At 35.7% G+C, this 21,066-nt stretch overlaps 1 protein-coding gene across 1 annotated transcript; it reads left to right on the top strand.

Moving 5' to 3' along the window:
- Window positions 1-3,529: 3,529 nt before the first annotated feature.
- LOC139841260 (uncharacterized) lies at window positions 3,530-5,143 on the top strand. Its single transcript, XM_071831487.1, has 2 exons — window positions 3,530-4,545; window positions 4,633-5,143. The coding sequence occupies exons 1-2, from the start codon at window positions 3,530-3,532 to the stop codon at window positions 5,141-5,143; spliced, it is 1,527 nt and encodes a 508-aa protein (XP_071687588.1).
- Window positions 5,144-21,066: the final 15,923 nt, after the last annotated feature.

Here is a 21,066-nt window from a genome sequence, read left to right as displayed (position 1 = left end):
TTGTAATTGGTAATATAATAATTGAATCAGTGATCTGGAACTGAAGTTTTGGATATTTTTGTGCTAGTCCCTGTACGAATACAATTGTAAACAATTGTATGAATATAATTGTAATCAATTAATTGTATTCAATTGTTTTGCTGTAACAATCAGCTAATAACACTATAAAATGACACAATTGATATGATTGATTATATATCCAACTCTACAACACAACAAAACTGTTAATACATACAGAGCATACAAGTGTGCAGGAACCAAACAAACAAAACATACACACCAATATAATACATCTGTATATGCCAGCCATTGCACAGAACATAAATTGTTGCAAAATAGCCCACAGAAACATAAAACTACATATATACTGTGTACACGAACCTATTAAAATAGGTTACATTAACATAACAAAATAACGTTAGTTTCCAACAAAGTAAGCATACAAAAATTACAGTAACATTTCAAGTATCGATCAAGGATATTTAGTCCATAACAATTGGATTAATTTCAGTCATACCTTTTCCATCTTTGACGAAAACATTTTTTGATAGCTTGATCTTTAGGATTCGTTCCGATTTCCTTCTTCTTATTAGTTGTACCAGATTTTTTTCTTCAATTCTTGAATTCTTCAACATTGCATCTTTTTCTTTAATCACTGGATAGCTTTCTTCTTCGCTCTCCGGTTCTCCTCCTGTTGCTGATTCTCCATCATCACCATCTTCGTCAGTTGATTGTTCTTGTTCTTCTTCTTCGGTCTCTGTATCTGAGGCTTCTTCAATCAAGGGATAATCATCAAAATTCTCATGGTTGACAATATCTTCTTTGATCACTGGATCTTCATCATGCTTCTCATTGTCAACAATAACTACATCGGTCCCTGGATCTTCATGAAGATTCTCATTGTCAACCATCTTCTCATTGTCATCAACAGCCCGATTCTGATCATACAATATTTCATTGATAGGAACAAAAACAAATAATAGAGAATACTATAATGATGTTATTCGACCACCAAACGTTGTTAAAAAATTAAAGAATAGATTAACCATTAAGCACCTGCAAAAAATTTGATCAATTATATCAATTACCTTTGTGTTTTTCAAGGCTAAAACCACGTTATGCTTTTTACCGCTCCCCACTTTCAGCTTTTTACCACTCCCCACTTTCCGCTTTTTACCGCTTTTGCTAAACCCAATTGTGCTACTAAGACGGCTTGTCCTACCACCATGTTCTTTGCCAACATGTAGTAACAAGGGATCCCCGCCCTCTTTATCAGTTTTTACCTGGATTAAAACAATAAACGTACGTAGGGATGACAATGGTCAAAGCTTCCAATCACCTATATTTGTAAAAACAATTAAAAAAGAAAAAAGAATAATTGAAAAATTAAAAAAATGAAATTTTGAAAAAAAAAATAATATAAAAAAGGGATGATTTATATGGATAAAATTGAAGAATGATTCATATAAGATTGTAAACAAGCAATAAAGTAATCGGTTATAGTACAATTAGGAATTAATAAGGCTAATAATAAAAAAGAAAAAAATTATGTTACCATCTTATCTATCAGCGACGTATCGGCACATAATTTCCCCTTTCCTCCTGTATCGATCTTCGTCATACCCAACACATAGTTCCTTGTAGTAGTATCAGTGATATCGTGGTACACAGTATGCTTTTCTGGATCATTTTGTTCCTGCTCCCATTTTTCTTGTTGGCCTCGATACCCGTAACGACCAACATGGGCAATGCTTTCTTTCTCTTTTTGCAATGTGTTTATGAGTCCTTGTTCTCGTAGTTCCTTTACATTTTACATTGGATTTAAGAGCACATTAGTTACAAAATACATAATTAACTACATAGAGTTAAAAAATAAATGAGTAACACTAACCCATTTTGTTGGTGTGTCTTCAAGTTCACAAAACTTAGTCCATTTGACTTATGAATCCGTACTCTTTATCTTCCTTATAAGGAAGCTTCCCTTCATCCATATAATTTCGTAGCTTCCTCCTGAATCTCGTAAACACACTGTTGCAGTGTTTAAGTGTCTGTTTTTTAGCAAAATCGTCTTTTATAGCATGTTGTTTCTGTAGACGTTTAAAATAAGTGGTCAATGTTGTTACATATATAAAGACAGAATCACTTAAACCCAAATTTCTTAGATCTTAGTAATTTATACCTTGATTTTCAACCACAAGGCATCTTTGTCGTCGGGATGTACCTTTTTCCAAGTATCGACAAGAAAATTAATCCTACGCCTTGTCAAAACACCTATGTTACTGGAAAAGGCTTTTTGATTTTTTCCTATAACTTCGCCGAGTCTGTTGAATTCAACCTCACCGGATATTTTTTCAGTTGCTTGTTGACGCCTCTTTTCGGCGGAACATAATTTTCCTGAAATTCCTCATTCATATCCGTATCACTGTTATCATGTCGGTCCTGTGCACATAAAAAATACATTAGTCAACAACACAATAATTAAATCTTAAAGTTATCATGTTTGTGCTTTAGTTTGATATGTGTTTTGCTTGTCACTTATCAGATCATTTTCTATACATAACTAGTTTATCTGTTGGTTTCTATACAGAATTCATAAAACATACTGTCCATAATGGTTGAACACTTGAACCCTACCACATTTGTTTTCTTGACCGATGAAAAATCAAAGTTTGAACAACAGTTAAAAATTGAACCCAACAAAAATTCATAACCTGAACAACAGTAAGTAAACTAGTTTTATTAATTCTAGTAACATAACAAGAACAACATGCTGGACATAAAGCTTTTATTAATTCTACTTATACATTATTTTTATGTCAATAACTAGTATACTTAAAGAATTCATAAAACAAACACAACAAGAAGTAACATGAACAAGAACATCATTCAAAATTAAAGTAATGTACTTACAGAATTCATATTAGCAGTTCGTTTGTACAATTTATTTGCTGTTCTTTTAGTGTAACGAATTCCTACAAATTAAAATCGAAGATAACGTAATTAAAATACTGAAGATTGAAATCAAAATTGAATTAGAATCGAACATGCATATAAAAAGTAAATCAAACAATTCGATTGGGGAACTCACCAGACATCTTACTTCTTGTACGATTTAGAAATTAGGTTATACAAATTGAATAGGATTGGGTTTTGTTGTAGATTGAACAATTACGGGGTCTTGTTATATCTATTAGGGTTCAAAGAATGTTGATCGACGAGTAATTGGGATTTGGAAGTTGGGAATTGGGGTTCAAGTACAGAATGTCGATGAGTAATGTCGATGGTGATACAGATGAATTATGTTATTAATTAAATACAGATGATAATAATTAAATACTTATAAATTATGATATTATATTTACTTATGTTATTATATATATATATATATATATATATATATATATATATATATATATATATATATATATATATATATACTTATACTTATACTTATAAATTATAATAATAATTAAATACATCATAGTTGATTAATTTGTATTAATCCTTTAATTTTCTGATTTTTATATAGATGGATCAGATTGATCGGACTAAATGGATGTACGACATAGGACGGACTAGCACCGACTATCTGAAATGGCTTGAAGAATTTATAAACATTGCGGAGACTGATCAATTAAATAAAGGAAGCAGTGTAATCATTTGTCCTTGTAAAAAATGTATGAATGGGAAGTCCTTCAAGGATTCTACCGATATCAGAAATCATCTTATAATAAACGGATTTATGAGAGGGTACACGTGTTGGTCTTATCACGGTGAATCATTAACCGATCATAACCCATGCTCTTCAGATTCCAATCAATTAAACGAAGAAGATTCATACATTAGTGATAACGATAATTTTGAGGCCATGTTTGAGGATATTGAGGATAATGTTGACGAAAAGTATCATGAGAAATTTGAACAACTTAAATTTGACTCTAAAAAACCGTTATACAACGGTTGTACGAAATTTTCAAAACTTTCTGCCGTGATAAAACTGTTAAATCTAAAAGCAAACAATGGTTGGAGTGACACAAGTTTCACTAGCTTGTTAGAGTTGTTGCATAAAATGCTCCCCGAAGATAATGAGTTGCCGGTTTCAACATACTATGCCAAGAAATTGATGTGCCCGATGGGATTGGAAATACAAAGAATACATGCATGTCTAAATGATTGTATACTATACAGGAATGAAAATGAAAACCTTCATGAGTGTAAGGTATGTGGTGCATCTAGGTATAAACATGGAAAACCAACCGACGAAGACAGTGACGAAAATGGACCTCCTGCAAAAGTATTGTGGTATTTCCCTATCATACCAAGATTGAAGAGGTTATTTGCGAATGCCAAAACTGCAAAAGTATTACGTTGGCATGCGGAAGAGCGTAAAAAGGATGGAAAAATAAGATATGTGGCTGATTCAGTTCAATGGAGAACTATTGATAACGAATTTGAAGACTTTGGGAATGAGATACGAAATATTAGGTTGGGACTTAGTTCAGTTGGAATGAATCCTTTTGGAGATTTGAGTAGCGGTCATAGCACGTGGCCTGTTTTGTTATGCATTTACAACCTTCCATCTTGGCTATGTATGAAATGAAAACACATAATGCTATCCCTTTTAATTTAAAGCCCAAAACAACCTGGAAACAACATTGATGTTTATTTGGCATCGTTGATTGATGACTTAAAGTTACTATGGGATACCGGTGTACAAGTCTATGATTCATACAAGAAAGAGTACTTTCAACTATGGGCAATGCTTTTTTGCACCATTAACAATTTTCCAGTGTATAGTAATTTGTCTGGATATACTACGAAAGGGAAAAAGGCATGTCCTGTTTGTGAGAAAAATACTCACTCGATATGGTTGAAAAATTGTAGGAAACCAGCATTTATGGGACATAGAAGAGAGCTTGCTGTGAATCACCCTTATCGCTCCAAAAAAGACTTATTTGATGGTACTGTAGAGAAAAGTGTTCTACCGCCACGATCGGATGGAAAAACTTTTTTCAAAATGGTTAAGAAGCTAAAAGTTGTGTTGGGAAAAATCGGTAATGGTCCGCCGAAAGGGATGTGGAAAAAAAATCCATATTTTGGGAATTACCGTATTGGAAGCATTTGCGCATCCGAAATTGTCTAGATGTTATGCATATCGAGAAAAATGTTTGTGAAAGTTTGGTGGGGTTACTGTTGAACATTCCTGGAAAAACAAAAGACGGAATTAAGGTTCGAAAGGACATGGAACTAATGAATATCAGACCTGAGTTAACACCTAAACCAATACCAGGAAGGATCACAAAGTTTCTTCCCCAGCTTGTTACACCATGTCGAAAAACGAGAAAACTAAATTTTGCGAATGTTTATATTGTGTTAAGGTTCCATCAGGTTATTCGTCTAACATTAGGAAATTGGTTTCAATGAAAGATTTGAAGTTATCAGGTATGAAGTCACATGACTGCCATGTACTAATGACTCAGATGATTCCTATTGCAATTCGTGGAATTTTACCTGACCGCATACGACACACAATAACAAAACTATGCTTATATTTCAACATGATTCATTCGAATGTGATTGATCCTGAGGTTTTGAATGAATATCAAAGAGATATTATACTCACTCTTTGTGAACTTGAGATGTATTTTCCACCTTCTTTCTTTGATTTCATGGTTCGCTTGGTTTCTCACATTGTCGGAGAAATCAGGGAATCCGGTCCAGTTTTCTTACGCTACATGTATCCATTCGAAAGATATATGAGTATCTTAAAAGGGTATGTAAGGAACCAAAATCGACCAGAAGGTAGTATCATCGAAGGATATGCTTCCGAAGAGGTCATCGACTTCTGCACAGACTGTATGGATGGGATCAAAAGTGTCAGGATTCCATTAAGTCGACATGAAGGTAGGCTATCTGGCCAAGGGAAAATTGGGCGCGATTTGGGGTATCCAAAAAATGTTGGCGATATACCTGATGCACATTTTTCTGTGTTACAACACACTACAGCTATTGATCCGTACAAACAGGAGCACGAGTCGTGCTTGAAATGAGAGAACCGTCAATGGAATGCAAAATGGTTGGCTAAAGAACACAAAGACAAATTTTCAGAATGGTTGAAAGATAAAGTTAGGAGCACACTTCCAGATGTTGATAAAACAGTACGGGTTTTAGCATTCGGTCCCAAACAAGTGATAAGATATCAAGGCTATGAGATTAATGGGTATACATTTCATACCAAAACACAAGATGATAAGGGTAGGACACAAAATAGCAGAGTGACGGTCATAGCCTCTCAGACTGAAGTAACCATTGTCAATCGTGAAGAAAGATTAAGGATCGCTAAAAACTCATATTACGGTGTCATTGAAGAAATATGGGAATTAGAATACGGCGGTTCGGTCTTTGTACCCTTGTTTAGGTGTAAGTGGGCTGATAATCAAAAAGGAGTTAAAATTGATGAAGATGGTTTTACGACAGTAAATCTATCCACTAATGGTTATCCGACAGAACAATTTGTTTTAGCAACACTAGTTACCCAAGTATTTTATATTGAAGACCCAAAGGAAAGTAGGTGGCACGTGGTACAATTCGGAAAATGACGGATTGTTGGTGTTGAAGATGTTGTCGATGAGGAAGAATACGACCAATTTTACGAGTTACCTCCCTTTTCAGTCGGTGTTGCACCTATGAATGAAGTTAATGAAAATGATACAATTTATTTCAGAGAAGACTACCGTGTGGGAGACGAGGTCCAAGATACATAAAATTTTATTATTGATATTTTTATTATGAAGTTGTAGGTATTTTTTAATTATTGAATTTAGATTTTTTAAATTTTTTTATACACACAAGATATATTGTGTTAATATTTAATACTTATTGATATTATTTTTATAGAGTAAGCTTTTATTATTATTTTACTGAAATCTATTATTATTATTATTTTTAATAATATTAGTATTATTTTCTTAATCATGTAATTAAACCAATTAACATTGAAATTAAGATTTGTAATTGTTGCCCGCTAAATAATTCATCATCGACCGCCAAATTATTAAAATCTGTTCAAATAATCCAAATCTTATACACGATTACACAAAAACCAGCTCAGATCAACTTTCTTCTCGTAACCGCCATAGAACAACACGACTTCAACCCTAATACCCCAAGCTTCGATCGAAAACCCCTAAATCATTTACTACAATACTCGAATGCTTCAACATATTTGAATTCTTAATTAAACCATTGGAATTCTTCATTAACCTATTTCCTGCTTCAATTCGAACCAACTGCATAAAATCAACAATATCTGCTTCAATCATTTATCATGGTACGTGTATTAATTGCTTATAGTATATGTATATATAGCTAATTAGGATAGATGTATTTATACATATACAGAATTATGAATTATAATTTATGAATATTGTATCTGTACAGTTATAAGTGTAAATGGTTTTGTACAGTTAATTGAAAATGTTAGTAATGTTATGTACAGTTAATTATGAATTTTTAATTATGAATTATGAATATTGTGTACAGAATTATGAATCAAAAGGTTTTGTACAGAATTATGAATTATAAATTATGAATATTGTGAATTATGAATTATGAATTATGAATATTGTGATTATATTATGAATTATGAATTATGAATACTGTGTCAGTATGAAATGATGATTTATGAATATTGTGTCTGTACAGAATTATGGTTTTGTACAGAATTATGAATTACGAGTATTGTGTCTGTACAGTTAATTGAAAATGTTAGTAATGTTACATTTGTATTTACTAATGTGTATGGTGTACAGAATCAAAACAATAACATTGCAATTGATATGGGTGTTGTTGCCCAACAACCACAAAGGAATAACAAGACAAAGAGAGGTGTTAACAAACTAAAAACACCAGTGGTTTCGATTGAGATAGAGTTTAACAATTTTGGGGAAGCCATTGGAGAAAATCAAAAGATTTTTTCCACTAATATAGGTGTTATAACTAGGCGAAGGATTGATTAACTTGTAGATGATTGGCAACTAATACCTAAAAAGGAGAAAGATGCATTATGGTTGGAAATCAAGGTAACCAATTAGTGATTTTAGCGTATGTATTCGTTATTTATTTCTGTATCAACTAAGTTTAATTCAACAGGAAACACATTTCATCCGAGATGATTTTGCAAAGATAAAAACATTTCATCATTGCAACTGGGCGTTTAAGAGATTTAGGTACAAGTTACGCAAGTATATGGATGAAAATCTGCTTCCTTATGAAGAAGTTGAAGATTATTTTTTCATTACCCCGGATAAATGGAGAACGTTTCGTGAACGAGACAACACACCAGCAAAAAGGGTTAGTTTTATTCATTGAACGTCTAATGGTTTTGTATTTATATTATGCTATTTTAACTGATGTGTTCTGTAATCATATGTAACATGTTAAGGAACTACGAGAAAAAGGGAGGAAAAACGCGTTGAAACAAAATAAAGATGATTATGCCCGTGTTGGTCGGTCAGGATATCGTGGCCATGAAAAAAAGTGGGAGCTGGAAAAAAATGATCCTAAGAAGCGTACGATATACCATGATATCAGTAATCCCGCTGCGAGGAATTATGTTTTGGGCAGGATGAGGCCAGATAAAGAAGTGAAGACGAAATATCCTGCGACAAATCCATCGCTTATAGATAAAATTGTATTAGAATTTAATTTGTATTAATTTATATTCTTATAATTAAGTATTTAAAATACTTGTATGACATAAACTTTTTTGTTTATTTGTTTCAGGTTAGGACGGATAAAGCAGGTGGGGATGCGTTGTTAGAACATGTAGGGAAAGAACATGGAGGTAGAACTAGGGGTCTTAGTAGCATGTTAGGCTATAGCACGGGCCTACAACGAAAAAGACAAAAGGTAGAACAAGTATTTACAGTGGAAAATATAAAGGCAATAGTAGAAGAGCGTATAGATGAGCGTATAGAAGAGCGTAAAACAAAAGAAAATTTCGGTTCACATGCTTACTCAGAGATACAGATGTCACTAATGGATGCACAAATAGTAGACGAACAAGTGATGTGGCATGATGAGGTAGTTGATAACAATCAAGATCTGAAAGAACAAATGAGAGTTGAGGAAATGCGTAGAGAGGATGAAAGGCGGATAGAGGAGGAAAAAAGAGGGCGGAGGAAAGGCGAAGAGAGGAGGACAGGCGGATAGAGGTACCAAAGAGTAGGGTGGAGGAAAGGCGTGGAGAGGAGGAACAGAGGAGACAGGTTGGACAGCGAAAAGTGGTTGAACAGCAAAGGGTGACGAAACAACATAACGTGGAGGGACTAGTCATACAAAATCAAGGGTCTCGTGAATCGAGGGATCGGGCGAAATACAAATCGCTGTTAAATTTGCAAACCACACAGGTAATTGGCAGTTTTTCATTCACTTAAAATTGGATTATAAACTAATAAATACATTTCTTGTTTTGCTGTTGTTTTTAGGAGCCGGTTGTAGTCTACTTATTTGACCTGGATCGTATAGACCATATTGTATGTGCTAAGGGTACGATATACCCAACCAACGAAGATACAGAAGTAGATGGGGAAAAAGTGTTACCTTTTTACATGAAGGTTAAAATAACAAAAATTATTAAGGGTTACATGTCCACGAGAATTCCAATACCGCTAAAAGGCATTTCAAAAGATTCGAAGAAGGAGATCTTAAAGGATGTCGTAGGAGTACATGTTCAATGGCCTGTTATGAAAATGGATCCCTTCGATCGTACTGTGCAAGAAAGTAATGGGAAAATACCAGGGTTGACACCACAATCAGTGATTGAATTACAACAAATAAAGGTTATTGTTTTTACTCTCAATTATTGTAAAAAATTTTTACTCATTATTCTTCTATGTGATACATAACTTTATACTTTTAACTGTAAATGTAATTTTTCGTTATTCATGTTCACTATAGACGCATACAGAAATCATGTTGCTGAAACCCAAAAGTACAGAACCTGTACCGTGTGCTAGGGGGATTTTGTATGGAACCGAACATACCCTAATACATGGACAACGTATGTTACCAGGATACATGAAGGTGTCAGTAAAACATGTCTTGCATCGCTATGAATCTGTGTTGCTTCCAATACCAGATAAAGATTTTGAGATTAACACATTGAAGGAAGCTGTAGGGGCTTTCATACCATGGCCTGTCTTGAGAATGCGTCTGTTAAATAAAAAGGTACCTACATAATTGCTTATTTTTTAGAATTTCCTAAAATGATAAATCACTAACATACAACAGTAACTACAAAACTAGTGTGATTAGTAACTATTTTTTAATGTAAATATTATATTTGTTAACAGGAGTGTGAAATAAAATCAAACACAGGTGAATTACAAAAAAAAAAAAATATAATGATAAAAATGTTGCTCCAAGTAATAAGCAGATGGATATAAGTGATGCTCCTATTAGTAAGCAGGTATATGTTCAACGAAGTACTTACCATATATAATTCAACTTACAAAATTATATTAACATATAAGAAACTTTTGATGATGTGGTGTTCAGGTTGTTGCAACTAACCAACCAATAATAGATTTACAAAAAAGAAAAAGAAAAAAACAAGATGTGCTTACCCAGCTGATCATATTGGAGAATGCCATACCTGACAGACCAATTGTACAAGAAGTGTATACTAGATGGATGACTAGAGAAGATCCTACATCCGGATGTACACTTAATACCCCTCCTGGTGTGTTTGCAGGCGTAACAGGTAATTTGGTAACTACGATTGATGTTGATGACATCATGACATTTTGGAAAAAGGGTTGGTTGGATTACAACATTATATTTTCCTTCATGATGTAAGTACATTTATGTTATCTTTTGCATATGTTTTCATATTCATATAGGTTACATTGACAGTGACATGTTTTCATATGTATCATATTTTACTTATGCACATGTTTGACTATAGTTTAAGTTGAACGGTAACATCATTTGGCCTTTTACTTCATATTTGTTAGGGGTCTACACAACTTTATGAAAATAGCCTTTACCAAACCATATGGGTTAATTAACCCTTATTCGATCCAAGGCAAATTGATTGAATCTGGCAAAAATGATGTGATAGACTACTTGAAGACCGCCTTCAAATCTACTTATGATTATTTCTTCGCACCATATGTTTAGAAGTATGTAAATCTTCAAATTATATCATTACTAATATATATAACAATGCTTATATATATTTTTTCTTCTAAATGAATGTTGTTTTTGTTTTTCTAGAGGCCACTGGGTGTTGTTTTTTGTATCGCTAAAAGAGAACAAAGTAATTATACTTGATTCATTGAATAGGAAACAACAGAAGACGATAAACAATTATCTACTCGCAGATTGTATAAATCAGTAAGACGGCTTTGTTTATTTTAATTAATTGTTTATTTAAATAATATTTTAAATAACAGTATTCTGCATTAACTGTTAATTATTTGTATTTTTATCTAATTTTCAATAGGGCTAGGGGTCCTTTGAAATGGGAAGTAGTCATGGTTTGTACAAACATCTATAGTCTTATGTTAATGTTGAGGTTCATATGTTTATGTTAATGTTATTGTATACGTTTTACATGTTAAACGCGTTTGCAATTGTCATGCAGTGCAATCAATAACCAGGCAGTTGGGAGTGCCGTTACTATGTCCTCAGTTGGATGTATTCGATAGCAAGTGGTGGTATAAAGAGAGAATTTCGTATTGACGAAGTAAGTTGTTGGTATTGTGAAAAATTACTAAATTATTTCTGTTTGTATATTTTTAAATATAACTTATACTTTATTATATATGTTAAAATAAAATATATAATAAAGTATATATTGGGAATCTATTTGAAATCTACAGCTTTCGTGGGATGAACGTTGCCTTTCTACCATCGATCTAGACGATATTTTTGAAAGATGGCATTTGTGGAGTCCTTTTTGATCTCAACAAGGTAAGTTATAATGGTTGTATAATTATAAGTTAAATTAACTGTTTGTATTACTATTTGCACTGATCAAGAATCATTTTGCATATCAAGTTTGCATTAATTGAAGTCATATTTGGATGTTTATGTAGGTTTATAGCAGAATGACATACTTGGATGCTTACAAAATGGGCAGAATGCTAGTTGGGAGTGATATATATTTGGTGCAAAGACCTTCGTTTTTTCTATGTATAAAGTATATTAACGATAGATGTATTTTGTATTACATTTTGTTAGATATAGGTACGAATCAAATACATTATGTCAATTGTATAGTTGAGTGTGGTGTTACAATTTTAATTTGTCTATCTGTAGAATGTTTATACATTTATTTATAATCATGTAATAATTTTTTCAGTTAAACCTTTTACATCACATTTTAATTGCCAGCAGAAACTTACCTAGCTAACACGTCTAATTGGTAACTTGCAAACACGTCTAATTGCTAACACGTCTATTTGCTAACACGTCTAATTGATAGTCTGTTGTATTTGGCGTGAAATTATGAATGGTAGTTAATATTAGCGGCTATTTAAAAATTTAAAATTTTAATATTATATTCTGATATTTAAAAAAGTTGGGAAAAAAATGGCGGGTACAAGTTAATACGGGACACGACTAATTGGGTTTTCAAATTCATCAAGAACACATCTAGTTCTTACTAACAACACGACTAATTACACTAACGGAACACGTCTAAATGGCTTTTGACCACGTCTATTTGAAGTAATGGAACAAGTCTAACTGACATAACGGACCACGTCTAATTGAGATAATGGAACACGTCTAACTACCTACCGTCTAACCTCTGTTGAACACGTCTATTTGTTGAGATTCGACACGTCTATATAAGTTTATTAGACCGGTGCAAGGAACCAGTGTAATTGGCAATATCAATTAGAGCTGTGCCATTTAGACGTGTCGTTCAACACGTCTACATGGCCTTTTACACAAGTCCAAATAGCCCGTTCTGTAGTAGTGTCATCATGTTAAACATATATATATGTTCATATATATATAATATCATGTCATATACAAGTTATAACGTTCGTGAATCATCGGACAAACTGGGTGATCAAATGTTAACACAAAATTCGTTTCAATTAATCAAGTCTTAACAAGTTTGATTGCTTAACATGTTGGAAACATTTATTCATGTAAATATTAATCTCATATAATATATAATCATGGAAAAGTTCGGGTCACTACAACTGTGTGTTGTAAGATTTTGATGTATAAATGTATATATTGTGTGACGCCCCGTACAAAACCATCGTGTACGGTTCATCAATCAACAGGATCATCACTATATGCTGTTTGAAAATCGATTAGCATTCATAAAAAGATAACGTTTTCAAAAGATAGCGTGCATCCTATGAATAGGAGCATAAACATAATTATTTGACCCTAAGGTCGTTACAAAACCATTGTTAGAAATTAACAGAAACTACAAATGCAAAAGAAAAGTTCCATGATTGAGACATCTCTAGTAATGCAACGGATATCTAATACAGCAGGTCCATAACAGCAAGTCTATAACAGCCAGTTTATAACACCAAGGCCGCAAGTCTAACAGCGGAAGCAACAACGTCTAAGCACCTGAGAAATACATGCTTAAAAAGTCAACACGAATGTTTGTGAGCTATATAGTTTATTTGTATTCAGTAATGTAATGTAGGCCACGAGATTTCAGTGTTGCAAACAGCGTATCAAAACAGTATGAAAAGTATATGCATAACCGTGGGCACCCGGTAACTAGACTTAACGTTTATAACCCCCTGAAAGTACACTTGGCGAGTGCGTATGTTCACGAAGTATTAAACACCCGTTAAATGCTAGCGCGACTAGCCCGAGTGGGGATGTCAAACCCTATGGATCCATATCTAAGATTCACGTTCACCGGTTCAAAAACCAATGACTAAACGTTACCGTGCTAAAGGGAATATTTATGCCGTTGTATAACCCACACACATATAAAGTTTAAGTACTCGTGCCTAGTATGTAAAACGTAAAAAGTGCATGTATTCTCAGTCCCAAAATAGTTAAAGTGGTAAAAAGGGATGCTATAACTCACAGTGAATAAGCAAGACAAGTTGTTACGAAAGTATGCAAGTAGAAAGTCGGTCCGAAAGGTCGTCAACCTAAATCAAAGGCTACTAGGTCAGTAGGTTATCTTTATAAGTTCAAATAGTGCATAAGTAAGTTTAAGTGTCATCATCGTTAATCATTCATAAAAGCTAAGTAAACTAATCAAGTATAGAGGTCAAACAATAGGCTGAATTAGATCAGCTGCTACGACCTGTACGTAAATCGAAAAGACACAAAATCAGTTGTCATGGCTCCGTATGGGAGTCCCCTAACAGCTGACCAATTTTCAGAACCTAACTCGTCTTCGTTTGACCGTGGCGACGGTTTAAGTGCGAGTAGGTCAGAAATTTCATCACAACTATCGGAGGGCCATAAATCCTAAACCGTAACTCGGATTAAGACGAGGCCTAAACGGAAAATCATCTACTCGAACCGAACTAACTGAAAATCAACTTTCTAGTAGCCCAGGTGGTTTGATCAGATACGAAAATCAGTAGACAAGTGCTCCAGTGGGGTTCTTGGTGCTTGATGCTCATCACGGTTCTCATCCTTGATGCTTGTAGCTTCAAGTGTACAACTTGTTGATGGTTTAGCGTCACTTTTGACCAAGATTCACCATCAATACACAATATGTTAAGACCAAGTAAGAACACAACTCATTCATGAGTCTTAGATGGATGATGAACCATGGTTACATCATATCCTTAGTCTTAACACAATTTCAATTCACAATAACAAATAAAGTTACAAACTTTAAATTAATTCAACAAGTAATAGCACAATCTAAGTCAAATGAGGTGATGGAACCCTAAGCTAGAGAGCTTGGATCCATTTCACACAAGTTACAAGGTTGCAAAGCTAGAAAGCTTGAACCTCTAAGTGTTCTTGAAGATCTTGAAGCATAAAGCTTGGATCTTTAAGATATATGAAGATAATAAACACAAGTTTGAATCTTTTTCACAAAACAACATGATCAAAGCAAAAAGAACTTAGATCTAACAAAAATATATGAAGATCCAAGCTAGAAAGCTTGCATCTTGTTTGTTCTTGAAGATCTTGAAGCATAAAGCTTGGATCTTGAAGATGCATGAAGATTACAAACAAAAGTTTGAATCTTTATCATAAAATTGTAAGATTAAAGTATAAAAGAAGTAGATCTACAAAAGATATGAAGATTCAAGCTAAAAAGCTTGAATCTTCCATGTTCTTGAAAGATTCATGCTTGAATCAACAAGATATAAGTAAGATCAAAGCTAGAAGGAACTTGATCTTCCACATAATGATGATGATGTACACGAATTTAAGAAGAAAAGAGGAAGGAAAAGAAAAACTTACAAGCTAGGAAAGAAAGAAAGAATAAGTGTGTGAAAAGCCAAAATGATCAAGTGTTGGAATGAGGGACTAAAGGCTAGTATTTATAGGCAAATGAAGATCACATGGATTGATGACATGGAACCTATGGTGGCCGTGATTTTGAGGGGAGGGGGAGAGAGACACAACTTTGCTTTATGGATAATGGTTGTCTAAAGTGTGTACTAATGCTAGAATCCCATGTGACAAATAGATAATCCTTATCCATTATGCTAGTATGACTCATTAATTAATTAATTAATTAATTAATTTATTATTATGGGTCACTAGTAATAATACTTGGGATAATTAATTGGGTCACTAGCTAGAGTAGGGTGGGCTTGAGCCCAAAAAGGTAGAAAGTCCAACAAGACTAACTATTGGGCTTTAGTAATTAAATAAATAAAATTAAGCATCCAAAGGCCCAAGTAATTATTATTATAAAATAATAATTAATATTTCGTTGTCCAAATATTCCGGTTCCGAAAAAAAGTCAAATGTGCGCGCAGTCCGCAGTTTATTCGTAACGGCAAGTAACACCAACGGTTATAAAGCATCCGGTGGACAAGCTAAGCATTCTACATACACCAAGGCACGTTTTAAAGTATATATGAATATAAAATACGTGTGCCAAGGTTCCGGAGTAATAAAGTAACACAGTACTCATAAATACACAGTTTCGCTAAAATACAAGGCATAAAAGCAAGTCGAAAAAGTCGGGTCGTTACATTACCCACCTGTTATTGGAAATTTCGTCCCGAAATTTAAGCTGATGGTGATGGAGTCGGAAAAAGGTGAGGATACTTCTGCTTCATTTGATCCTCTCGCTCCCAGGTAAACTCAGGTCCACGCTTGGCATTCCATTCCAACCTCCACAGTGTTACATCCATCCCACATTGGTTGGAGAGGGGAACGAAACATGCCTTATAAGGGTGTGGATACCTTTCCTAGCATGACGCATTTTGGGACCACAAGCACAGCAGATCCCATGAGAACTCTGCAGTTAAGCGTGCTCAGGCAAGAGCACTACCAGGGTGGGTGAACTCCTGGAAAAGTGCTCGTCGTGTTTGGTCGCCAAGAAAAATCCGTGAGCAACCTACGGGGGAGACAAGGGTACGTCCCAATCTCTGCAAAGCGGACAATATCATGCTACGGGGAACGTTTTATCTGGGGAACACCATGGCTCAGGTACAAGGTATTGATGAGGCGTATGCTACGCCATGGGAGGAGTTCAATGCGGCTATGATTGATGAGAATTGTCCGAGAACCGAGATACAAAAGATGGAAATAGAGTTTATGCAATTGAAAGCTGTTGGCAACGATCTCGATGGTTACAATCGGAGGTTTCTTGAGTTAGCTCTTATGTGTCATACCATGGTCACCCCGGAATTCAAGCGTATGGAGAGATACTTTTGGGGACTCCCTAAGTCCATCAAGGGTAATGTCACCTCGTCCAAGCCACCGAATGTTCCCGAAGCAATGCGCATGGCGCATACACTCATGAATCAGATTCTCATCGATGAACCGGAGAAGTCCAAGTCTGAAGCGGGTAGTAGTGACAAGCAAAAGTGGGATAACAGTAAGGGAGGACCTATGATCAAACCCCCATTAAGAGACACAACAACGGTGGAAACCCCAACCCCGGCACAAGATCCAACCCAAACTACAAAGGTACCCTACCGCAAAGCAAGAGGTGTTATAAACACCACACTGGGTATTGTAATGCAGTATGTGAAAAGTGCAACAGGATCGGACATGTTGGTAAGAACTGCAAGATTCCCGTCCCAGCTGCAAGGACAAACCCAAATGGGCCAAGAAAATGCTATGAGTGTGGACAGCAGGGCCACTTTAGGAATGATTGCCCCAATAAGAAGAAGGACGGCGAACCACCGTGTGGTAGAGCTTTTAATGTTAATGCAAGGGATGCACGTGAGAACCCCGACTTGGTTACAGGTATATTCACTATCAACAATCTTTTAGCTTCTGTCCTATTTGATACTGGTGCCGATAGAAGCTATATATGTAGACACTTTTGTGATAAGATAAATTGGTCATTAGTTCCTTTAAAAGAAAGTATGCTTGTTGAGGTTGCCAACGGTAAACTTGAAAAGGTTGACCAAATTGGCCGAGGAGCTATTATTAACATAGCTGGTGTGGATTTCGAAATTGACTTGATACCCATCAAATTGGGAAGCTTTGACGTGATTGTCGGCATGGACTGGTTAACTAAAGTAAGGGCCGATGTTATCTGTGGAGATAAAGCTCTTCGTATACCACAAGGAGATGGTGAGCCACTGGTTATATACGGAGAGAGATGTAGTTCGAAACTGAACCTCATTAGTTGTATGAAAGTGCAGAAGATCATGAAGAAAGGACGTCTTGCTGTTTTAGCACACGTGAAGGCTTTAGAATCAGAGAAGAAGAGTGTGAATGACGTGCGAATCGTGAATGAATTCCCTGACGTCTTTTCGGAAGAGTTGCCTGGATTACCGCCACCAAGAGCAGTGGAGTTCCAGATCGATCTAGTACCGGGAGCTGCACCCGTAGCTCGTGCGCCTTATCGTCTGGCACCTTCAGAACTGCAAGAATTGCAGAGTCAACTACAGGAATTGCTCGACCGAGGGTTTATCCAACCGAGCTCGTCGCCTTGGGGCGCACCTGTTTTATTCGTGAAGAAGAAGGATGGATCCTTCCGCATGTGTATCTACTACCGCGATCTCAACAAATTGACGATCAAGAATCGATATCCTCTTCCCAGAATTGACGATCTTTTTGATCAGCTGCAAGGATCAAGCGTGTAATCTAAGATCGATTTGCGATCCAGTTATCACCAGTTGAGGGTGAAGGAGAGTGATGTGATGAAGACTGCGTTTAGAACCCGCTATGGTCATTATGAGTTTCTCATGATGCCGTTCGGATTAACAAACGCACCAGCCATGTTCATGGACCTCATGAATCGTGTCTGCAAGCCATACCTGGATAAATTCGTTATCGTCTTCATAGATGATATCCTCATCTACTCCAAGAGCGAAGAAGAACATGAGCAACACCTTCGGTTAGTGCTCGAACTCTTGAGACAAGAGCAACTTTATGCTAAATTCTCCAAGTGTGAATTTTGGTTGAAGGAAGTCCAATTTCTGGGTCATATTGTGAGTGATCAAGGTATCAAAGTTGACCCCGCCAAGATTGAAGCTATCAACAAGTGGGAGACACCCACTACTCCGACTCACATCAGCCAACTTCTAGGTCTTTCCGGTTACTACAGAAGGTTCATTGAAGGTTTCTCTTTGATTTCGCGTCCTTTGACTGCGTTAACTCATAAAGGGAAGAAGTTTGTTTGGGAAAAAGAACAAGAAGCAGCATTTCAAACCCTGAAGCAGAAGTTAACCACCGCACCTATCTTATCTCTTCCTGAAGGCAGTGACGACTTTGTTGTGTACTGCGATGCTTCGAAGAATGGTTTTGGTTGTGTATTGATGCAAAGAACGAAGGTCATTGCCTATGCATCTCGTCAACTGAAGGTCCACGAGCGAAACTACACTACTCACGATCTCGAACTTGGAGCCATTATCTTCGCTTTGAAGTTGTGGAGACACTATCTTTATGGGACAAAGAGTACCATATTCACCGATCACAAAATCCTCCAACACATCTTCGATCCGAAGCAACTGAACGTGAGACAGCGTCGATGGATTGAAACGCTAAACGACTACGATTGTGAACTTCGCAACCATCCGGGCAAGGCCAATGTTGTAGCTGACGCCTTAAGTCGAAAGGAGAGGACGGTACCTCTTCGCGTTCGGGCTCTGATACCAACTGTGACGCCCTGTATAAAACTATCGTGTACGGTTCGTCAATCAACAGGATCATCACAAGGTCAAACACTATATGCTGTTTGAAAATCAATTTGCATTCATCAAAAGATAACGTTTTACAAAAGATAGCGTGCATCCTATGAATAGGAGCATAAACATAATTATTTGACCCTAAGGTCGTTACAAAACCATTGTTTGAAATTAACATAAACTACAAATGCAAAAGAAAAGTTCCATGATTGAGACATCTCTAGTAATGCAGCGGATATCTAATACAGCAGGTCCATAACAGCAAGTCTATAACAGCCAGTTTATAACACCAAGGCAGCAAGTCTAACAGCGGAAGCAACAACGTCTAAGCACCTGAGAAATACATGCTTAAAAAGTCAACACGAATGTTGGTGAGCTATAGTTTATTTGTATTCAGTAATGTAATGTAGGCCATGAGATTTCAGTGTTGCAAACAGCGTATCAAAACAGTATGAAAAGTATATGTATAATCGTGGGCACCCGGTAACTAGACTTAACTTTTATAACCCCCTGAAAGTACACTTGGCGAGTGCGTATGTTCACGAAGTATTAAACACCCGTTAAATGCTAGCGCGACTAGCCCGAGTGGGGATGTCAAACCCTATGGATCCATATCTAAGATTCGCGTTCACTGGTTCAAAAACCAATAACTAAACGTTACCGTGCTAAAGGGAATATTTATGCCGTTATATAACCCACACACATATAAAGTTTAAGTACTCGTTCCTAGTATGTAAAACGTAAAAAGCGCATGTATTCTCAGTCCCAAAATAGTTAAAGTGGTAAAAAGGGATGCTATAACTCACAGTGAATAAGCAAGACAAGTTGTTACGAAAGTATGCAAGTAGAAAGTCGGTTCGAAAGGTCGTCAACCTAAATCAAAGGCTACTAGGTCAGTAGGTTATCTTTATAAGTTCAAATAGTGCATAAGTAAGTTTAAGTGTCATCATCATTCATCATTCATAAAAGCTAAGTAAACTAATCAAGTATAGAGGTCAAACAATAGGCTGAATTAGATCAGCTGCTACGACCACTACGTAAATTGAAAAGACACAAAATCAGTTGCCATGTCTCCGTATGGGAGTCCCCTAATAGCTGACCAATTTTCAGAACCTAACTCGTCTTCCTTTGACCGTGGCGAAGGTTTAAGTGCGAGTAGGTCAGAAATTTCAGCACAACGTTAATAGGGTGTAGTGACTATCGGAGGGCCATAAATTCTAAACCGTAACTCGGATTAAGACGAGGCCTAAACGGAAAATTATCTACTCGAACCGAACTAACTGAAAATAAACTTTCCAGTAGCCCAGGTGGTCTGATCAGATACGAAAATCAGTGGACAAGTGCTCCGGTGGGGTTCTTGGTGCTTGTTGCTCATCACGGTTCTCATCCTTGATGCTGGTAGCTTCAAGTGTACAACTCGTTGATGGTTTAGCATCACTTTTGACCAAGATTCACCATCAATACACAATATGTTAAGACCAAGTAAGAACACAACTCATTCATGAGTCTTAGATGGATGATGAACCAATGTTACATCATATCCTTAGTCTTAACACAATTTCAATTCACAATAACAACTAAAGTTACAAACTTTACATTAATTCAACAAGTAATAGCACAATTTAAGTCAAATGAGGTGATGGAACCATAAGCTAGAGAGCTTGGATCCATTTCACACAAGTTACAAGGTTGCAAAGCTAGAAAGCTTGAACCTCTAAGTGTTCTTGAAGATCTTGAACCATAAAGCTTGGATCTTTAAGATATATGAAGT

This window comes from Rutidosis leptorrhynchoides, chromosome 4, assembly GCF_046630445.1.
Source record: "Rutidosis leptorrhynchoides isolate AG116_Rl617_1_P2 chromosome 4, CSIRO_AGI_Rlap_v1, whole genome shotgun sequence".
Classification (NCBI taxonomy): domain Eukaryota; kingdom Viridiplantae; phylum Streptophyta; class Magnoliopsida; order Asterales; family Asteraceae; genus Rutidosis; species Rutidosis leptorrhynchoides.
The sequence above is the reverse complement of the archived record's forward strand: the minus strand, read 5'-3'. Positions and strand labels throughout refer to the sequence as shown.